Source organism: Desmodus rotundus, chromosome 13 (genome assembly GCF_022682495.2).
Source record: "Desmodus rotundus isolate HL8 chromosome 13, HLdesRot8A.1, whole genome shotgun sequence".
Lineage (NCBI taxonomy): Eukaryota > Metazoa > Chordata > Mammalia > Chiroptera > Phyllostomidae > Desmodus > Desmodus rotundus.
The window spans coordinates 12,419,129-12,434,921 of NC_071399.1; the positions used below are offsets into that span (position 1 = coordinate 12,419,129).

The following is a 15,793-nucleotide window of genomic DNA, read 5'->3' on the forward strand; positions in this document are numbered from 1 at the left end:
TACTGTATTTGTCCTTGATATGCCTATTTCACAATTCTTCACTCATTTCTCTACTGACAGACATTTATAATGTTTCTAATTTTTTTCTACTATTACAGGAAATATGTACAGGACTCCTGGTACAAACACACAAATGTTTACCTAGTACACACACCTAGAAGTAGAATGTTTAATATGCATTTTCAACTTTATTAGATAGTCAAATTTCTCTCAAAAGTGAATATACCAATTTACAATCTCACCTGGTTTTTTCTCTTCTTGTCCAAACTAAGTATTGGTATTGTTAGACTTCTGGAAGGTGAAAATCTGATGGTTGTGAAATAATATCATATCTGGTCTAACTTGCATATCCCTGATTACTAGTGATATATATATATATATATATGTGTGTGTGTGTGTCATATATATATATATATACACACACACACACCATATATGACTAGTGATATATATCATATATACATATGATATATACACACACACACACCAGTCATTCTAACCCTGTTTGTCCACTTTTTTCTTATTGAGATGATTTTCTTTTCTATATGGACTTACAGTAGTTCTATATGACTTACAAGACACTTTAGATTTACTGTTAAAATGTGGCAAGCATATTCTCTCATTTGTCATACATCTTTCAACATTGCTGACACTATCTTTTAGAGTGCCAAAGTTTTTGATATTTAACTTTGTAAAATTTATCAATAATTTCCTTTGAGTTTTTCTTTATGTGTCTAATAAAAACTTCCCAGGCTTCTCATTTTGCTTATAATATATCAGAATTTTTGTTTCTCAAAAATAAGAACTTAATCCATCTGAAATCTGCTTTTGTATATGGTGGGCAGTTTGAGACCTAATTTTATTTGCCCAAATGTAAGAAAGACTATTGTTTCAATACCTACAGGTCAATCATTTCTCCAATGATTTATAGATCTTCCCATACATGTCTATATCTGTTTCTGGATGCTATAGTCTATTATGTTGATCTAATTTAAAATATTGCAATAATAACAATACTACTTTAATTATTATATCTTTATTATTAATCTTAACATGATACAGACCCAAATGTTCTCTTCTTACTGTTTTTCTTTTCTTCCTTTTCAGAATTGTTTTGAAAATGTGGGGCCCTTATTCTTCCAAATGCAGTCATCCATGAACATAATATATTTCTCTGTTTACTTATGTCTTTTAAAAATTATAATTAAATCTTAAAAAATATAATTAAATACTACTACTTTGCTGTATTTGTATATTGTTTCTAATCACTTTAGTGGAGTCTTTAGGGTTTTCTACATAAAGAGTCATGTCATCTGCAAAAAGTGACACTTTTAGTTCTTCATTCCCAATTGAGTGTCTGTATTTTCTTTCTCTTGACTGACTGCTCTGGCTGGGACTTCCAGTATTACATTAAATGTACAAAAATCCACCGTGTTCCTATATACTAGCAATGACATTTCAAAAAAGAAAATTTTTAAAATTCCTTTTGCAATTGCAACAAAAAGAATCAAACACCTAGGAATAAACATAACAAAGGATGTGGAAGACCTATATGCTGAAAACTACAAGGTGTTATTAGAAGAGATTGAAAAAAATATAATGAAATGGAAAGACAGTTCATGTTCATGCACTGGAAGAATTAATCTAGTTAAAATGTCCCTATTACCCAAAGCAATATACAGATTTAATACAATCCCCATCAAAATCCCACTTACATTTTTAAAAAAGAAATAGAAGAAAATTATCAGATTTGTAAGGAATTACAAAAGACCCTGAGTAGCCAAAGCAATCCTGAACAGGGGGGTGGGGTGAGGGGTGAAGCTGGAGGTATCACACTCTCTGACTTCAAGTTATACCACAAAGTGATAATAATCAAAACAGTATGGTATTGGCAGAAAAAAAATGCAGACACACAGACCAGTGGAGCAGAATTGAGAGTACAGAAAGAAACCCACAGTATATGTGAAAATAATTTTCAAGAAAGGAGTCAAAAATATACAATGGAGAAAAGCTCTTCAATAAATGGTGTTGTGAAAATTGGAAAGCCACTTGAAAAGAATGAAACTAGACTACTCTTTATCCCCATATACAAATATTAACTCAAAATGGATCAAAGACCTAAATATAGGACCTGAAACAATACATTACATAGAAGAAAACATAGGTTCTAAACTTATAGATATTGGACTCAGAAAAGATTTTATAAATTTGACCCTAAAGGCAAGGAAAGTAAAGAGAAAAATAAATGAATGGGACTACATCAAACTAAAAAAGCCTCTTCACTGCAAAAGAAACCACCAAGAAAACAAAAAGGCAACCAATTGAGTGGAAGATGATATTTGCAAACAATAGCTCTGACAAGAGGTTAATATCCATAAAACTCATATACTTAACACCAAACAAACAAACACTCCAATTAAAAATGGACAGAGGACCTGAACAGACACTTCTCCCAAGAAGACATACAAATGGTGAACAGATAAACAAAAAGATACTCACTCTCTCACTAGCTACTAGGGAAATGCAAATCAAAACTACAATGAGATACTGTATCATACCTGTTGGAATGGCTATTATGAACAAAACAAGTAATAACAAGTGTTGGAGAGGTTGTGGAGAGAAAGGAACCCTCATTCACTGCTGGTGGGATGTAAACTGGTACAGCCACTGTGGAAAATAGTATGGAGGTTCCTCAAAATTTAAGAATAGAGTTATATGACCCAGCAACTCCTCTTCTGGGAATCTACCTAAAAAAATTAAAAACATTTACTCACAAAGATACATGCACCCCCATGTTCAGTGCAGCATCATACACAGTGGCCAAGACATGGGAACAACTCGAGGGTCCTTCAATAGGCAACTGGACAAAGATGTGGCTCATATACACAATGGAATACTGCTCAGCCATTAGAAGAGATGAAATGCTGCCATTTGTGACAGCATGAACGGACCTTGAGAATGTTAAAGCTAAGCGAAATAAGTCAGTCAGAAAAACTATGTCAAAACTCATCGGTCAGTTCTACTCTTGCTATTGCATCACAGTCTTTTTGGCCACCACAAACAACTTATGGGCAGTCCTATGAACCTGTCTGCATATGTGAAAGTTTCTTTGCTTACACACACTGGTATGAAATTACTGAATCATTGGGCATATTTAAGCTTACTGTATTAGGTATATGTGCATCCACTGTTGTAAAACTTAACCCCAGGAGTATAACTGATAGGTATTGGACATGTGGATCTTTAATTTTAGTAGCTACTGCCAAACTGTTTTCCAAAGCGGGTATACCAACTTACATTCACACCTGAGAGTTACCACTGATCCACATCTTCAAATTGCTCTTGGATGTGATTTAATTTCCAGAAAAAAATAGATACACATTATATATGTGCGTGGATGTGTGTGGATGAAGAGAAAGAGAGAGAGAGAGAGAGAGAGAGAGAGAGAGAGGGAGAGAGAGACAATACGCACACCAAGAGCTTTAACTTACCTGTTTGGAAAATGACTTCCATGTTTTAACAACTATAATAAACAAACATATAAGAATTAGATAACAAAAACTGTAACTTGTAACACCAAGCTTTCATATCTAAAAGGCAAAGTTTCTTTAACCTCAAGATTTGGATACAAGACATTTTATTTATGGTATATATTTATTTCATGTACTATAAACCATTCATAATAAATAAATTGAATAGAAAACACATTTTTCCATAATCATTATCTTACTTTGAGGATTTCTGGATTTATAAAGTAAGTGAATTCACTTCGTGTCAAACATCTATGGTCTTAAAAACACAAATAATGTTGTGTATTCAATATTCACACTAGATATAAAATATTAACATAGAGAAATTATAATTTTAAGGTGTTACCATGGTCTCTGCTCTATTAGTATCTCTGATGTTAATTCAAAAGTGAGGTCTCTCTGGTGTAAATGGGAAAGATGGGAACACGGGGGAAAGAGGTGAAGGAGAGAGCAAATAACGTGAGCTGGAGAGTCTCGTCCCATTTTCATTCCTCTCCCCTAATGATGTCACAGTTGAGTAAGACACCAGGGATCGCTTCCTTTTTCTGAGTCCTTTCACATTCCTGGAGATCCCAAAAGCTACAAGTCTTATAACACTGGAATAAATGTGCGTCATGCTGCTGTTTCCTTTGCTCAGATTTGAACACTGTGAATATCTAATGACTGCCCAAGAATTATCTCCAGATTTATGTAGGATTAAGTCCTCTCATACAGCTAAATTAGAAACTGGTCAATATTAAGTATTTTTGCTACATTACAGTAATGACAACCAGAAATAGTCCTACATGGGGATGTGGTTATTTCTGTGTAATTAACCATAATTAATGTAAACAACCTATCAAATTCAAGATTATAAGATAAGCATTTCCTTTGCTATATAACATTCTCTTTTTTTTAAACAGTGTATCATTTTAAGATCAAAAGGGAGCATGTTCTAATATTTAGCAAACTGATTTCTAGGCAGACAGATTTCTTCTTTATGGAGCAACAACATCCTTTCTTTACCCATGGTTATTTATAGAAATGTATAATCAAGTGGTTAAAGCCATACGTCTACAAAGTAGAATTCAGCATTTAACCTTAATTATGATCCTGTATACATTCACATTTAAAGAATCCTCCTTTTCACAATGAACAGAACAATGTGAGTAATACGTATTATTCTGTTGCTTTTGAATGACAGCAGCAAGAAGAGGAGAGAAATAAATGGCACCAAAGTGCATGCACACGCTCTTACGTAATGTTCAGTAGCTATTTATCAAAAGAGGAAGTCAGACCCACTCTTGAGTTTTGTAGGGTTTATGAGATCTCCAGGGTAAATTATTCACAAAAGGCATATTCATTCTGCCGGATATGTCAGCATGTTCAATATTATTAGCTTTTTCTCATAAAGACTAAAGAGCCATTAAGATTGTTCTTCAAAGGATTTTCTGATTTTCTAAACTTATTTAATGTGAAGTTACTGCATATATAAATATAACTTGGCTGAAGAGGGACTTCAATTTATTGGATAAATTTTATTTCTTAAAGCTATAGGTTAATGTTTATTTTATTTTTAATATTTTTATGGATGTCCAATTTTTTTAAATAACACATCTTTTAAAACTAAAATTAAAATACTATTTGAAGCTATATGAAAGCAAGCAATTACTTATTTTAGTTCTAGAAGGGACCTCAATTAACATGTATTTGTATTATAAACTATTAGTCTGGTAAAATTTTATAGCATAATGCCTTTCAAAATACCACATTATTTGGTTAGTTCTTCTGAAAAACTTACACTGCTGTACACTAGAGATAAGAAAAAAATCTTACGAAATTATTAAGATACTTTGAAAGATGTACTTACATTTGGGCTCATCTGTCGTGACAGCCAAAATAAAGTCAGACGGAGTCATGAACAGCTGCCCTTCGCATTCCACGGACGCGAACACCCGGAACCGCCGCTCGCGCGACGTGGCGCACAGGTCCAGGTCCTCGGCGTCCGCGCGGCCCGCAGCGACCTGCAGTTAGGAGGGCGAGTCACTGTGAACTACGGAGCGATGCCTGCTGTTAGAATTGTATCAAAAGTGAATTAACAAGGCAAAAATTGGAAAATACTGTCTTCTAAAGAACCTAACACTTTTATAGATAAATCATCCACATGAACAATGCTAACCTCGCCCCTTTCTCCTCCACCCCACCGCCAGTCCACCCGCGAGTCCTGCGGGTTTCCCTCCGACTTTCCCAGTCCCCCCGCCGCCACGGCCTCTTCCCGAACACTCCCCGCTTCCCTCGGATCTTGCGGTGATGACCTCGCCAGGATCCTTGCCTCCAACCCATCCTGCACTGGGAGGAGGAGGATGGGCAGCGTACAGAATAATGTTATACTCGCTAACTACTCGAGCGGGGCCGTCAGAAGAAATGTTCCCAGGACAATCCACGGTTTTCACTGACACTCTGCGGCGTGAGTGGCGCCCACTATCACCCCAGCGAGGGGTCCCACCGCCCTGGGCAACAGCATCACTTGGAGAAGCCCACAAGTCGACCTAGCACCGCCTTAAAAAGAAGGTCTGAGGAGGAATTTGGAAATGGTGCGTTTCCCGGATTAAAAATACATACATATCCTAAAAGGGAAGAATATGATTTATGAAGAAAAGAGATAACCCGAGCCTGGGGGCTTAACAGAGTGCCCTGCTGCGGCGGGTGTTGCTGCCTCCACTGCCTCTGCTCTCTTCAGGGTAACGTGTCATGTGGTGTAATGACAAGACACGTGGTATAATAGCACGTGGTGTAATGACACACACCGGCACTGCCCACGTGAGACCAGGGTGGTGGAAAGTGGACCAATCTTCCCATGAGTCCCTTGAACTGGCTGGATGCTCCAACAGATCCTAGATCACCTAGGAGGAGAATCTGGCTTCTCTGGTTGGAGAACGGGATGGGATGAAATCAATACTTGGTATTTGTATTCTCTATTCTCTTCACTGATTTATTTGTCTCTCCCTACTAATATGTCACAGTATTTTATTACCACAGCTTTTGGTTATATTTTTGACATTAGTAAAGCAAGACTCTATCTTATTGTCCATCTTTTTAAAATATTCATGGTGACTGATGTAATTTTCTCTTCAAAGTAAACTTTAAAATCAATGTGTCAATTTTTTAAAGTCTTACTGATAGTTTGTTTGGGATGACATTGAGTTTTGGAGTAATTTAGGAACACTTAAATTTTCCCTACTGGAAGTGTGAATGTCTATTTTTAAGTACACAGTACTGGATTGATAATAATAACTTTCATTTTAGCAATTACATGGATATAATTCAGGGTGGTTGTTTTTTTTTTTTTTTGGCTTTCAGGTTAAATTTCCTGAACTGTGTCACTCAGTAAAGTTTTGCAGTTTTCCTCACCTAAGTTTTAAATATTTTTGGTAGATTCACTCATATATGGTATAGTTTCTGTGTAATAGTGACTTGGGAATGGAACACTTCATTACTATTATATTTCAACTGGTTATTTCATAGGAACGAGAAAGCTATTGATTGCAGTACTGGGTTGGTTAGAAGGATTGTTTGGGTTTTCCTGTAAGATGGCTCTAGCAGCGCTTAGTTGTCTTTAACTTCATTCGAAACAATTTTTTTAGATTGTATTGTGACAGCCGTCATATCAGCATACACGAAAACTTACCAGAACTGTTGAATTTTTGTGAAGGCATTTTAATATTGAAGATGGAAGAAAATACCCAACATTTTCAGCATACTATGCTGTATTATTTCAAGAAAGTTAAAAACACAACTGAAATGCAAAAAAAAGGTTTGTGCAGTATGTGGAGAAGGTGCTGTGACTGATCAAATGTGTCAAAAGTGGTTTATGAGGTTTCATGCTGGAGATTCCTCGCTGGATGATGCTCCACGGCCGGGTAGACCAGCTGAAGTTGACAGCGATTGATAGTGATCAAACGGAGACATTAACTGAGAACGATCAATGTTACACCACATGACAGATAGCCAATATACTCAATATATCAAAAGCAATAAAGTTATTGGTATAAATGAAAAATGTCTTTTATTTTATGGAAAAAAATCACACAGACTTTTTGGCCAACCCAATATATTTGCTTTGTATTCAAGTAACCTTATTAAATTCCTTCATTAATTTTAATAACTTTTTTCTCAGATTTTCCAAGTAGAGAATCATAAGTTCTTTCAAAATAGTGACAGATGTACTGCTTATCCTTTTTAATATTTATGTCTCATTTTCATTGCCTTAATTACTAAAAGTCTATGTCTCTAAAAACGATGTTGAATAGTATCAGGAATATTAAGCATTCTTGTTCCACCTTTTGAAGAGAATGCTTCTAATGAATTGTCATTAAATGCAGTGTTTGCTATTAGCTTTGATAATTATCTTCTATCTTAAACCAGGAATGGGTGTTTACCTAGTCTCCTTTGTTATTTATTTATTCCTGAAAATAAATGAGTTTATAGTTAGAATTGTCCTTAAAGATCATTTGGTCCTCTTGTTTGTTTGCCTTTTTACTAGAATAGAATCATAAATAGAGTCCCCCAACAATTAAAATATGCTGGGCAAATAGAAGCAAAACAAAAGTCCCCCCAAAAGTGAAAACACTAGACAAAACTCTATTATGTACATTATCTTTGAACTATTTTTAGTTTCCAAGATGAATTTCAACTAATAAACTAATGTGAATTTATTCATTCATTCAATGGATATTTGGTGCATGCCTACTACATACAAATGAATCAGTTATAAAGTAATTAGTAGATTAGAAATTACTTTATCAAAAGCCATGTTAGGGGGAAAATATGAATACGTAAGCTTGGTTTAATCATTCCTGACTACTTGAAAGCCTTTCCAAAATCCACCTGCTTCTTTCTCTATAGTTTACAAACAGACAATTTTCTTACCTACTGATGTAAAAACACATATAAAGAATTTTATTTATTTATTGTTTTTTCTGCGGAACAGGTCTAACCACATTAAATGTTACAGTGTTTAGGAGGCTGACGTGGAGCAGCGGCCCATGAAGTTCAGCTGAGGATTCTGACCTGAACTACTGGAATCTCTGAGGAAAGGGGCAGTGCCAGGTCAGTAGACCACCAAGTGTCAGAAAGAACTCAGACCTTTAAAACTTTGCAAAAGCAAATTCAACTTTGCTTTTGAATTTTCCAAAGTTTGAAAAGTCTAAACCTTCTCAAGTTTTCACATCAATGTTACAAGCATTCAGAAACAGTAAAGGTGGAAAATGGTATTCAATCCAGCTTATTAATCCTCTTGACAGTCTTGCTTGCCTACACAAGACAATGATCTTGTATCATGTGAATGTTCTGACGCTTTACATAATACAGGTGGGCGCAGCCATTTCCCTGGAGAACACTGGCATGAATCTCTGGGTATAATCTTTGTATTACAAGGAGCAGGTTAAGTATTCCTATATTCACTGGCTGATCTATGTTAATACCTTTTTCGCTTATCTAAGTCTACCAAATCTTTTAATTTCTAAAACCTAAAAGTAATGTAAACATCTTTCAATAATATATACTGTCAGAGAAAGAAAATTACCACGATTTCACTCATGTAGAATCTAATGAACAAACTGAACTAACAAGCAAGCTGACAGTTCTGGGGCGGTTTGGGGGGCTGGAGGGCTGGAGTAAAGAAGAGAAAGAACTCATGGACATAGACAATGGTGTGGTGATTGCGGGGGAGACAGTGGGTGGAAATGAAAGAGGGTATGGGGGATTAATGGTAATGGGAAAAATACAATAAAAGAAAACAGTTTAAAAATTAGATATACTGTCTCAGTAAATGATACTTTTTGCATCACAAGTTTCCAATATAGTAAAAACTCAACAGTAAGTATAATGTATTTAAAGTGAATGGGAAAGTTAACCTGAAAGCCAAAACAAAAAACAAAAAACCCCCAAAACAAACCCTGAATTATATCCATGTAATTGCTAAAATGAAAGTTATTATCATCAACCCAGTATGGTGTACTTAAAAAATAAGCCTTCCAAAAGTGATAAAGTGCAACTAGATCATTTATGAACCACAGAGAAGAGACAGACAGAAGTTACAGAAGTCATGTTCACTAAGAAAAAATCTAATTTATATAGGTTGTCAGCCAAATTTAAAAAAAAAACACTTTTGGGGGAATTTAAGGAAGTGACAGCCTTTACATTTTTAAGAAATATCAGCGAGAAAACCCTCTGGCTTACAACGGCTGCAAAGAGAATAGCCTCTCTAGGAAGCTGGCGGGGAGGAGAGCACAGAGGGAGCGGAAGCCTGCTTAGCTGCTTCAAACGCAGGAAACACAACCGAGTTTCCACGCTCCATCTTTTCTGGAAACGCCTCTTTCAAATGGCCTACTATTAGGTGAAATCCTTTCTCTGCATGTACTCCTGCCTTGTCTTTTTTGTTTTGTTTTTCTTATTATCAGCAGACCCACCGAGGAAGCTCTTAAATGAAGGAAGACTGAAACAATTTTTTTGTTCGGCAATGAATAGCACATCAAACCAGGAGTACAGCTTCAGAGAAAGCCAAATGCCATGTGATTTCTCTCACATGTGGAATCTAATGAACAAGCTGAACTAACAAGGAAAATGGGGACAGACTCATAGATGGTGAACAGGATGACAGCTTGTGGTGGGGGGTAAGGAGTGGAAGGACTGAGCAAAAAGGGAAAAGGACTCATGGACATGGACGACAGGGTGGTGATTGCTGGGGGGAGGGGGTATAAAGAGACTAAAGGGTAATGGAAAAAATACAATAAAGATTAAATAAAATACAAAAAAGAAACCATAAAAAATTATCAATGTTAAAAATTTGTCCTCCTTAAAAATTCTTAGAGGGTGAATATAATTAATATTATCTGTTCCTTGAATTCATGTTTTCCCTGGTTTTTATAAGAACCAGAGTCTTTATTGTGAGAACTCTGATTCTGAAATAGTGTCCTTGACTTCCACTTCCTATAAGCATCTGAGGTTGAAGCTACCTAAGTACTATTAGAGGTATTTGCTTCACATCCATCTCTAGAACCAATCCTATCCCAAACTGGAGGTAACCTCAAGTCTTTGAGGCCAAAGACTTGGGTAGTGGTATCTGTCCTGTTCTGTGACCAGGAACTGAACTCCTAATTTCATTCCTATCATCAGAACCCATCCATATTTTTCCAGTTTCAGTATCTGGGTTCCCACCTGTTGGCCTGTGCCTGAGACCTTTCCCCTGAAACTACAGTGCATGCTTACCTACCCACTCCAGTGCCTGGTGTTTAGGTGCTATTTATGAGGTCCCCTTGATGCTTCATTCTAGACTCTTTGCAACAGAGATCTGCTAGTTACCAACATGTCCAATGGTTGTCTACTGCTAGAACTTCATGAAACCAACTAGGCTAATCCTAACCAAAGTCTAGTCCTAACCTGTTGCTAAAAACAAGAATGAGTCTGATTTCACTCTGCCTGGTCGAGCTCTGAGAAACATGATGGTGTCTGAGTTACGGTCAGCTCCAACAATATTTTAGATCGACTGCAGTTTTCTGATTAGCTTTTCAGTTCTCTAGAGGTGAGCCCTGATACCTTTGCAGCTATTTGCCAAGGAGATGAATCTCCGCTCTGTAACAAATGAGCTACGTGATCCTCCTACTCACACTCTCAGGAGGGCTACCTGCCAGGAAACTTCGGACGCCATGCACTCCTGACTGGATAAAATACTGCTCCAAATCAATCCTAATCAATCACATCTTTTGTAATAACGTATCTTAGACTTTTACGACACACCTTCCCTGAGAGTTAACACTGTACTTTGGATAAATCCTAGTTATTTCCTTTATATATCCCTATTATATCACTGGCTCTCCTTTCCCTCATTTCCAAATTGGGTTGTATTTTTACCTGTTTACATATCTGCCCTGCCAATTAACCATTAATTCCTTGACAGGGGCAATATTTTTTACGTTCTAAGAACTTAACCAGTGATTAAAAGTGCCTGGCATATCTAACAGGCTTAGTAAATGTTTATTGCATGGCTAAATGAATGCTTATGGCTGAAAAAAATTGGCAACTGTGTAACAAAGAGCTAAAGAGATACTGAGCCTGGATCAGGTGGCAGTTAAGGACAACCAGAGGAGAGGCTTCTGATTCCAAGTTAGGAATTTAGAAAGAGAGAATCAGGGAGAGTCTAAAGCTTTAGTGAGAAAGAGACCACACAACTTACGTGTATCTCTTTTAAAGTTGTTTAAACAAATCTTCAAAATTAATGTTGGCAGTTGTTTAAGGTAAACTGTTGTAATAAAGCTTATAGGTTTTATTTCTCAGTTTGTCTGTTTATTATGCTAATAGAGTAAAAATTCTAGTAAAATGAATCTCTTCTTAAGCAGGAATGTAGGCAAAAGTAACTTGTGGCTTAAGTCTTGAAATTTGGCCCTCAATTCTCAGGCACTCCTCCCAAGTGATTGCAACATACAAAAACTGGATTTTGATTTTTCCTTTTTTCTTATTTAGATTTTAAAAAAGAGCTCTATGTACTTCGAATTTTAAGTAATTACAATGTTACTAGCTACATTTTATTTCAGCTGGCTTCTTCCAGTTATACATTACCAATTGTTTTCTACAATAAAGAGTAATTTTTGCTTCTATAATATCTTTCCAAAAACATTAATGAAATTCACAAATTCTTCTAACCTTTGACTACAGGAATAACAAAAACAAATGCACAGCAAACTGGTGAGAATTTTATAAGCATATGAATTAGAGAAAGCCAGAAAGAGTAGAATACAGCTTTCCAAATTTGAATGAAGACTGGGACTTACAACATATAAGAAGGTCCTTGGTTATTGTTGGAGAAATAGACAAACACAAATGTGATTTGAAGGAGTCTCAAATTTGGGAGTTTACCCTTTTGGCTACATGGGAGATTGCAGGAGGGACAGCAGTGGAGAGCGCAAGAACTAGAACAAAAGGTATAGGAGATGTAGCGTATGATTTATTTGGTACTACCTGAACCAAGTACAAGATTCAGACTGTGGATCTCAGCTAGGGATACAGGTGATACACAGAGCTTCCAGAAGCAGGCAAACTGGCTGAAATCCGTTGTTCAAAGAAGAGATGAGTAGATCAATTCAAGAGGAATCCGAGTCCAGGAAGAAGAAGTGTAGTCCATTGGATACTGCCAAAATCCCTGGGGTATATGATAGGAATCCATTGACTGGGGCTAAATCATAGATTGGTTACATTAACAATGTCAACAGTGGTCCATTAATATGAAGCTCCATATATTTTCCTGTTGGTCTTAGTGTCTACAGTGAGGTTGAACCTACAGGTGGGTGGTCAGCTGAACTCTCATAATAGCAGAATACAGGAGATCAGTCCTGCTGACAAAGTTAATCCACTTTCATCAAGGCCCTGGCTGGTGTGGCTCAGTGGATTGAGTGCCAGCCTGCAAACCAAAGGGTTGCTGGTTCGATTCCCGCACATGCCTGGGTTGCGAGCCAGGTCTCCTGTAGGGAGCATGTGAGAGGCAACCACACATTGATGTTTCTCTCCCTCCCTTCCCTTCTCTCTAAAAATAAATAAATAAAATCTTTAAATTTTTTTTTAAAAAAACAATCATTTTCCTCCATCACTAAATGAATGGATAAAGATGTGATGCATATAAATACATGTATATATTTATGTATATATATAAAATGAATTATTAATCAGCAATAAAAATAATGAAATTCTGCCATTTGTGACAATATGGATCGACCTAGAGGGTATTATGCTAAGTGAAATAAGTCAGAGAAGGACAAATACCACATAACTACATTTATATGTATAACCTCAAAGAACAAATGAACAAATGAACAAAGAAAACAAAACAGACTCATGGAAGCAGAGAACCAACGGACGGCCGCCAAAGGAGAGGTGGGTAAGGAGCTGGTATTGGCAACTGTACCAACATTTTATAAAACATTAAAAAGGATTTTTATTTTATATTTTGTGGGCAAAAATCTTAAGAGATGTACATGAGATTCTTTTCATATCTATTATTACTCTAACCAAAAAGATGTTCATGGATGTATTATTCTTCGCTTTCTCAAATGGCTTCAGACTTATTTAAAAGCTTCTATGAAGATAAAAGGAGTAACATTTTCTTTGCTTGCTGGGTGGTCGAAAGGTTAAACATAAATTCCCAGTGTGGGAAATTCCTGATGTACTGGAGGTGAAGGGGTCACAGTCAATAACAACCCTGGGATGACGTTGCGTGGTGACGGATGGTTACTAGACTTAGTGTGGCTGTCCCACTGTAAGGCATTGTCTATAATGGTATTGAATCACTAGGTTGTACAATTGAAACGAATATAATACTGTATGCTGACAATACTGAATAAAAAAATTTGAATACAAAAATTTAAAACAGTTATTTCCCTTCTCAATACTCAAGGCCCTCACCAATTAATCCTTCCTCTATCTACTGTGTTAGATAGGTTACACTAAATTCCTCAAATGTAATGGCTCAAACACAACAGAAGTAGGTTCATTTTTCTCTCATAAAGGTCCAGAGCGGACCTGCTGGGTCTGGGGCTGGGGGGGGGGGGGGGGGGTGTCGGAATCAGGGAGCTTTGTTTCACACAGTCATTCAGAGATACAGGGTGATGATAACTGCCACCTGGTGGGGGTGAGGGTGGGGGCGGGGGTAGCATGGAGGAAGTGCATGTGAGAAGCTTTTACAGTCCAGGCCTAGAAATGGTACAAATCACTTCTCCTTCCCTTCAATTGAAAAGAACTTAGTCACGTGGCCATACTTAAGTGCAAGGGATAACGGAAAACAAAGAACAGGGCACCCACAGGCCTAACTATTATGGGGGAAGAGAAGAGACTATGGTCAACAGTTTCTGTCACACCCACTTTTGATGACAACATCAAGGACTGATGGAATATAAAGGACCAGGGAGGAAAACATTACAATTTTATATAGCACGTTTTACAAAGATTTGGAGAGATACACTTCCAAAACAAACCACATCTGTAGCCTCTTGGGAAATAAGACATCTAAATCACCCTCATTAATTTTTTAGGCAAAACTGAACTACTGTGATTCACTTCGATGGACACTTCCACACACTTCTTCCTCTGCATATTGTGTTTCTTTCCAAAGTCGTAAACACAGCCACTATTCACTTGAAATTTAACATCTGCAGTTGCACTTTCCCAGCTTCGTTTTTCCAAATTTGGCAAAATGCTTCTGTAACTCCAGCCTTTTCACAAAACGGTGTAGTGAGATTAAGGAACACCGGGTCTGGTCCTCCATCCTTGAATATCGAGAGATGCCAGGTGTGAACAGACTGTGCTCTGCCTCACGGACCTGCCCACAGTCTCCACGGGAGGTTAACGTAATTACTGCCCAATAGTCGAAATTACAAAAACAGAATTGAACTATCTATAGGTAAAATGATGATGACCTTCACATTTTTTAACTTGATTTAAAACCGAGTTATTCCTAAATTAAATTTGGTGACATTACTATATTTAAAATATCCAAATAAAATAACTAAAAACTCTAAAATTTAAGTAACAAATAATATATAAAATTACCCCAAAATTCATATATATAAACTTAAGGTTATTTTTTTAGATTGATTGATTGATTGATTGATTTATAGAGAGAGGGGAAAGGAGGGAGAAAGAAAGGGAAACATCAATGTGTGGTTACCTCTTGCACAGCCCCCACTGGGGACCTGGCCCACAACCCAGGCATGTGCCCTGACGGGGAATCAAACCTGCGAACCCTTGGTTCTCAGGTGGGCATTCAATCCACTGATCCACACCAGCCAGGGCATAAACTTAAGTTTTAAATTCTAACAAGTTCATTTCTTTCATAAATACAGTAAAATTCACCCTGAAAATAAAGCATCATCAAACTTCAAAATAATGAAACTACAGATGGTGTGATTTTTGAGAAATATTACTTATTAAATGTAATACAATGATGATTTCCGGGCTTCATGTGGGCATATGCTAACTAGATATGTTAACATTTTTATGGTGTTTCACAGGATAGGAAAATACAGACATCCTAAGTTTAAGGTAAGGTATTATGGCAATATTTTCAGATGTGGCAAATTTCATGGAGGAAATGGAATTTTTCATATCAAAAATATCTTGTAAAACTGCTATTGAAAACTACTGAAGCATGGGTCTAAGAGCTGGCACATAAATCATATTCACTGGAAATGCAAGGTCACACAGCAGGAAAATGAAATCGCAGAAGTCTAGAGGTAGAA

At 36.6% G+C, this 15,793-nt stretch overlaps 1 protein-coding gene across 3 annotated transcripts in view; it reads right to left on the reverse strand.

Moving 5' to 3' along the window:
- MICU3 (mitochondrial calcium uptake family member 3) overlaps positions 1-15,793 on the reverse strand; it is a 72,418-nt gene that overhangs the window by 41,387 nt on the left and 15,238 nt on the right. For all 3 annotated transcript variants that reach the window (XM_053916458.2, XM_053916457.2, XM_053916456.2), the window contains exons 2-3: positions 5,380-5,533; positions 3,492-3,523 (exon numbers count right to left, since the gene is read on the reverse strand). In XM_053916458.2, coding sequence (XP_053772433.1) covers positions 3,492-3,523; positions 5,380-5,533 — 186 coding nt within the window. The remainder of the gene's footprint in view (positions 1-3,491; positions 3,524-5,379; positions 5,534-15,793) is intronic.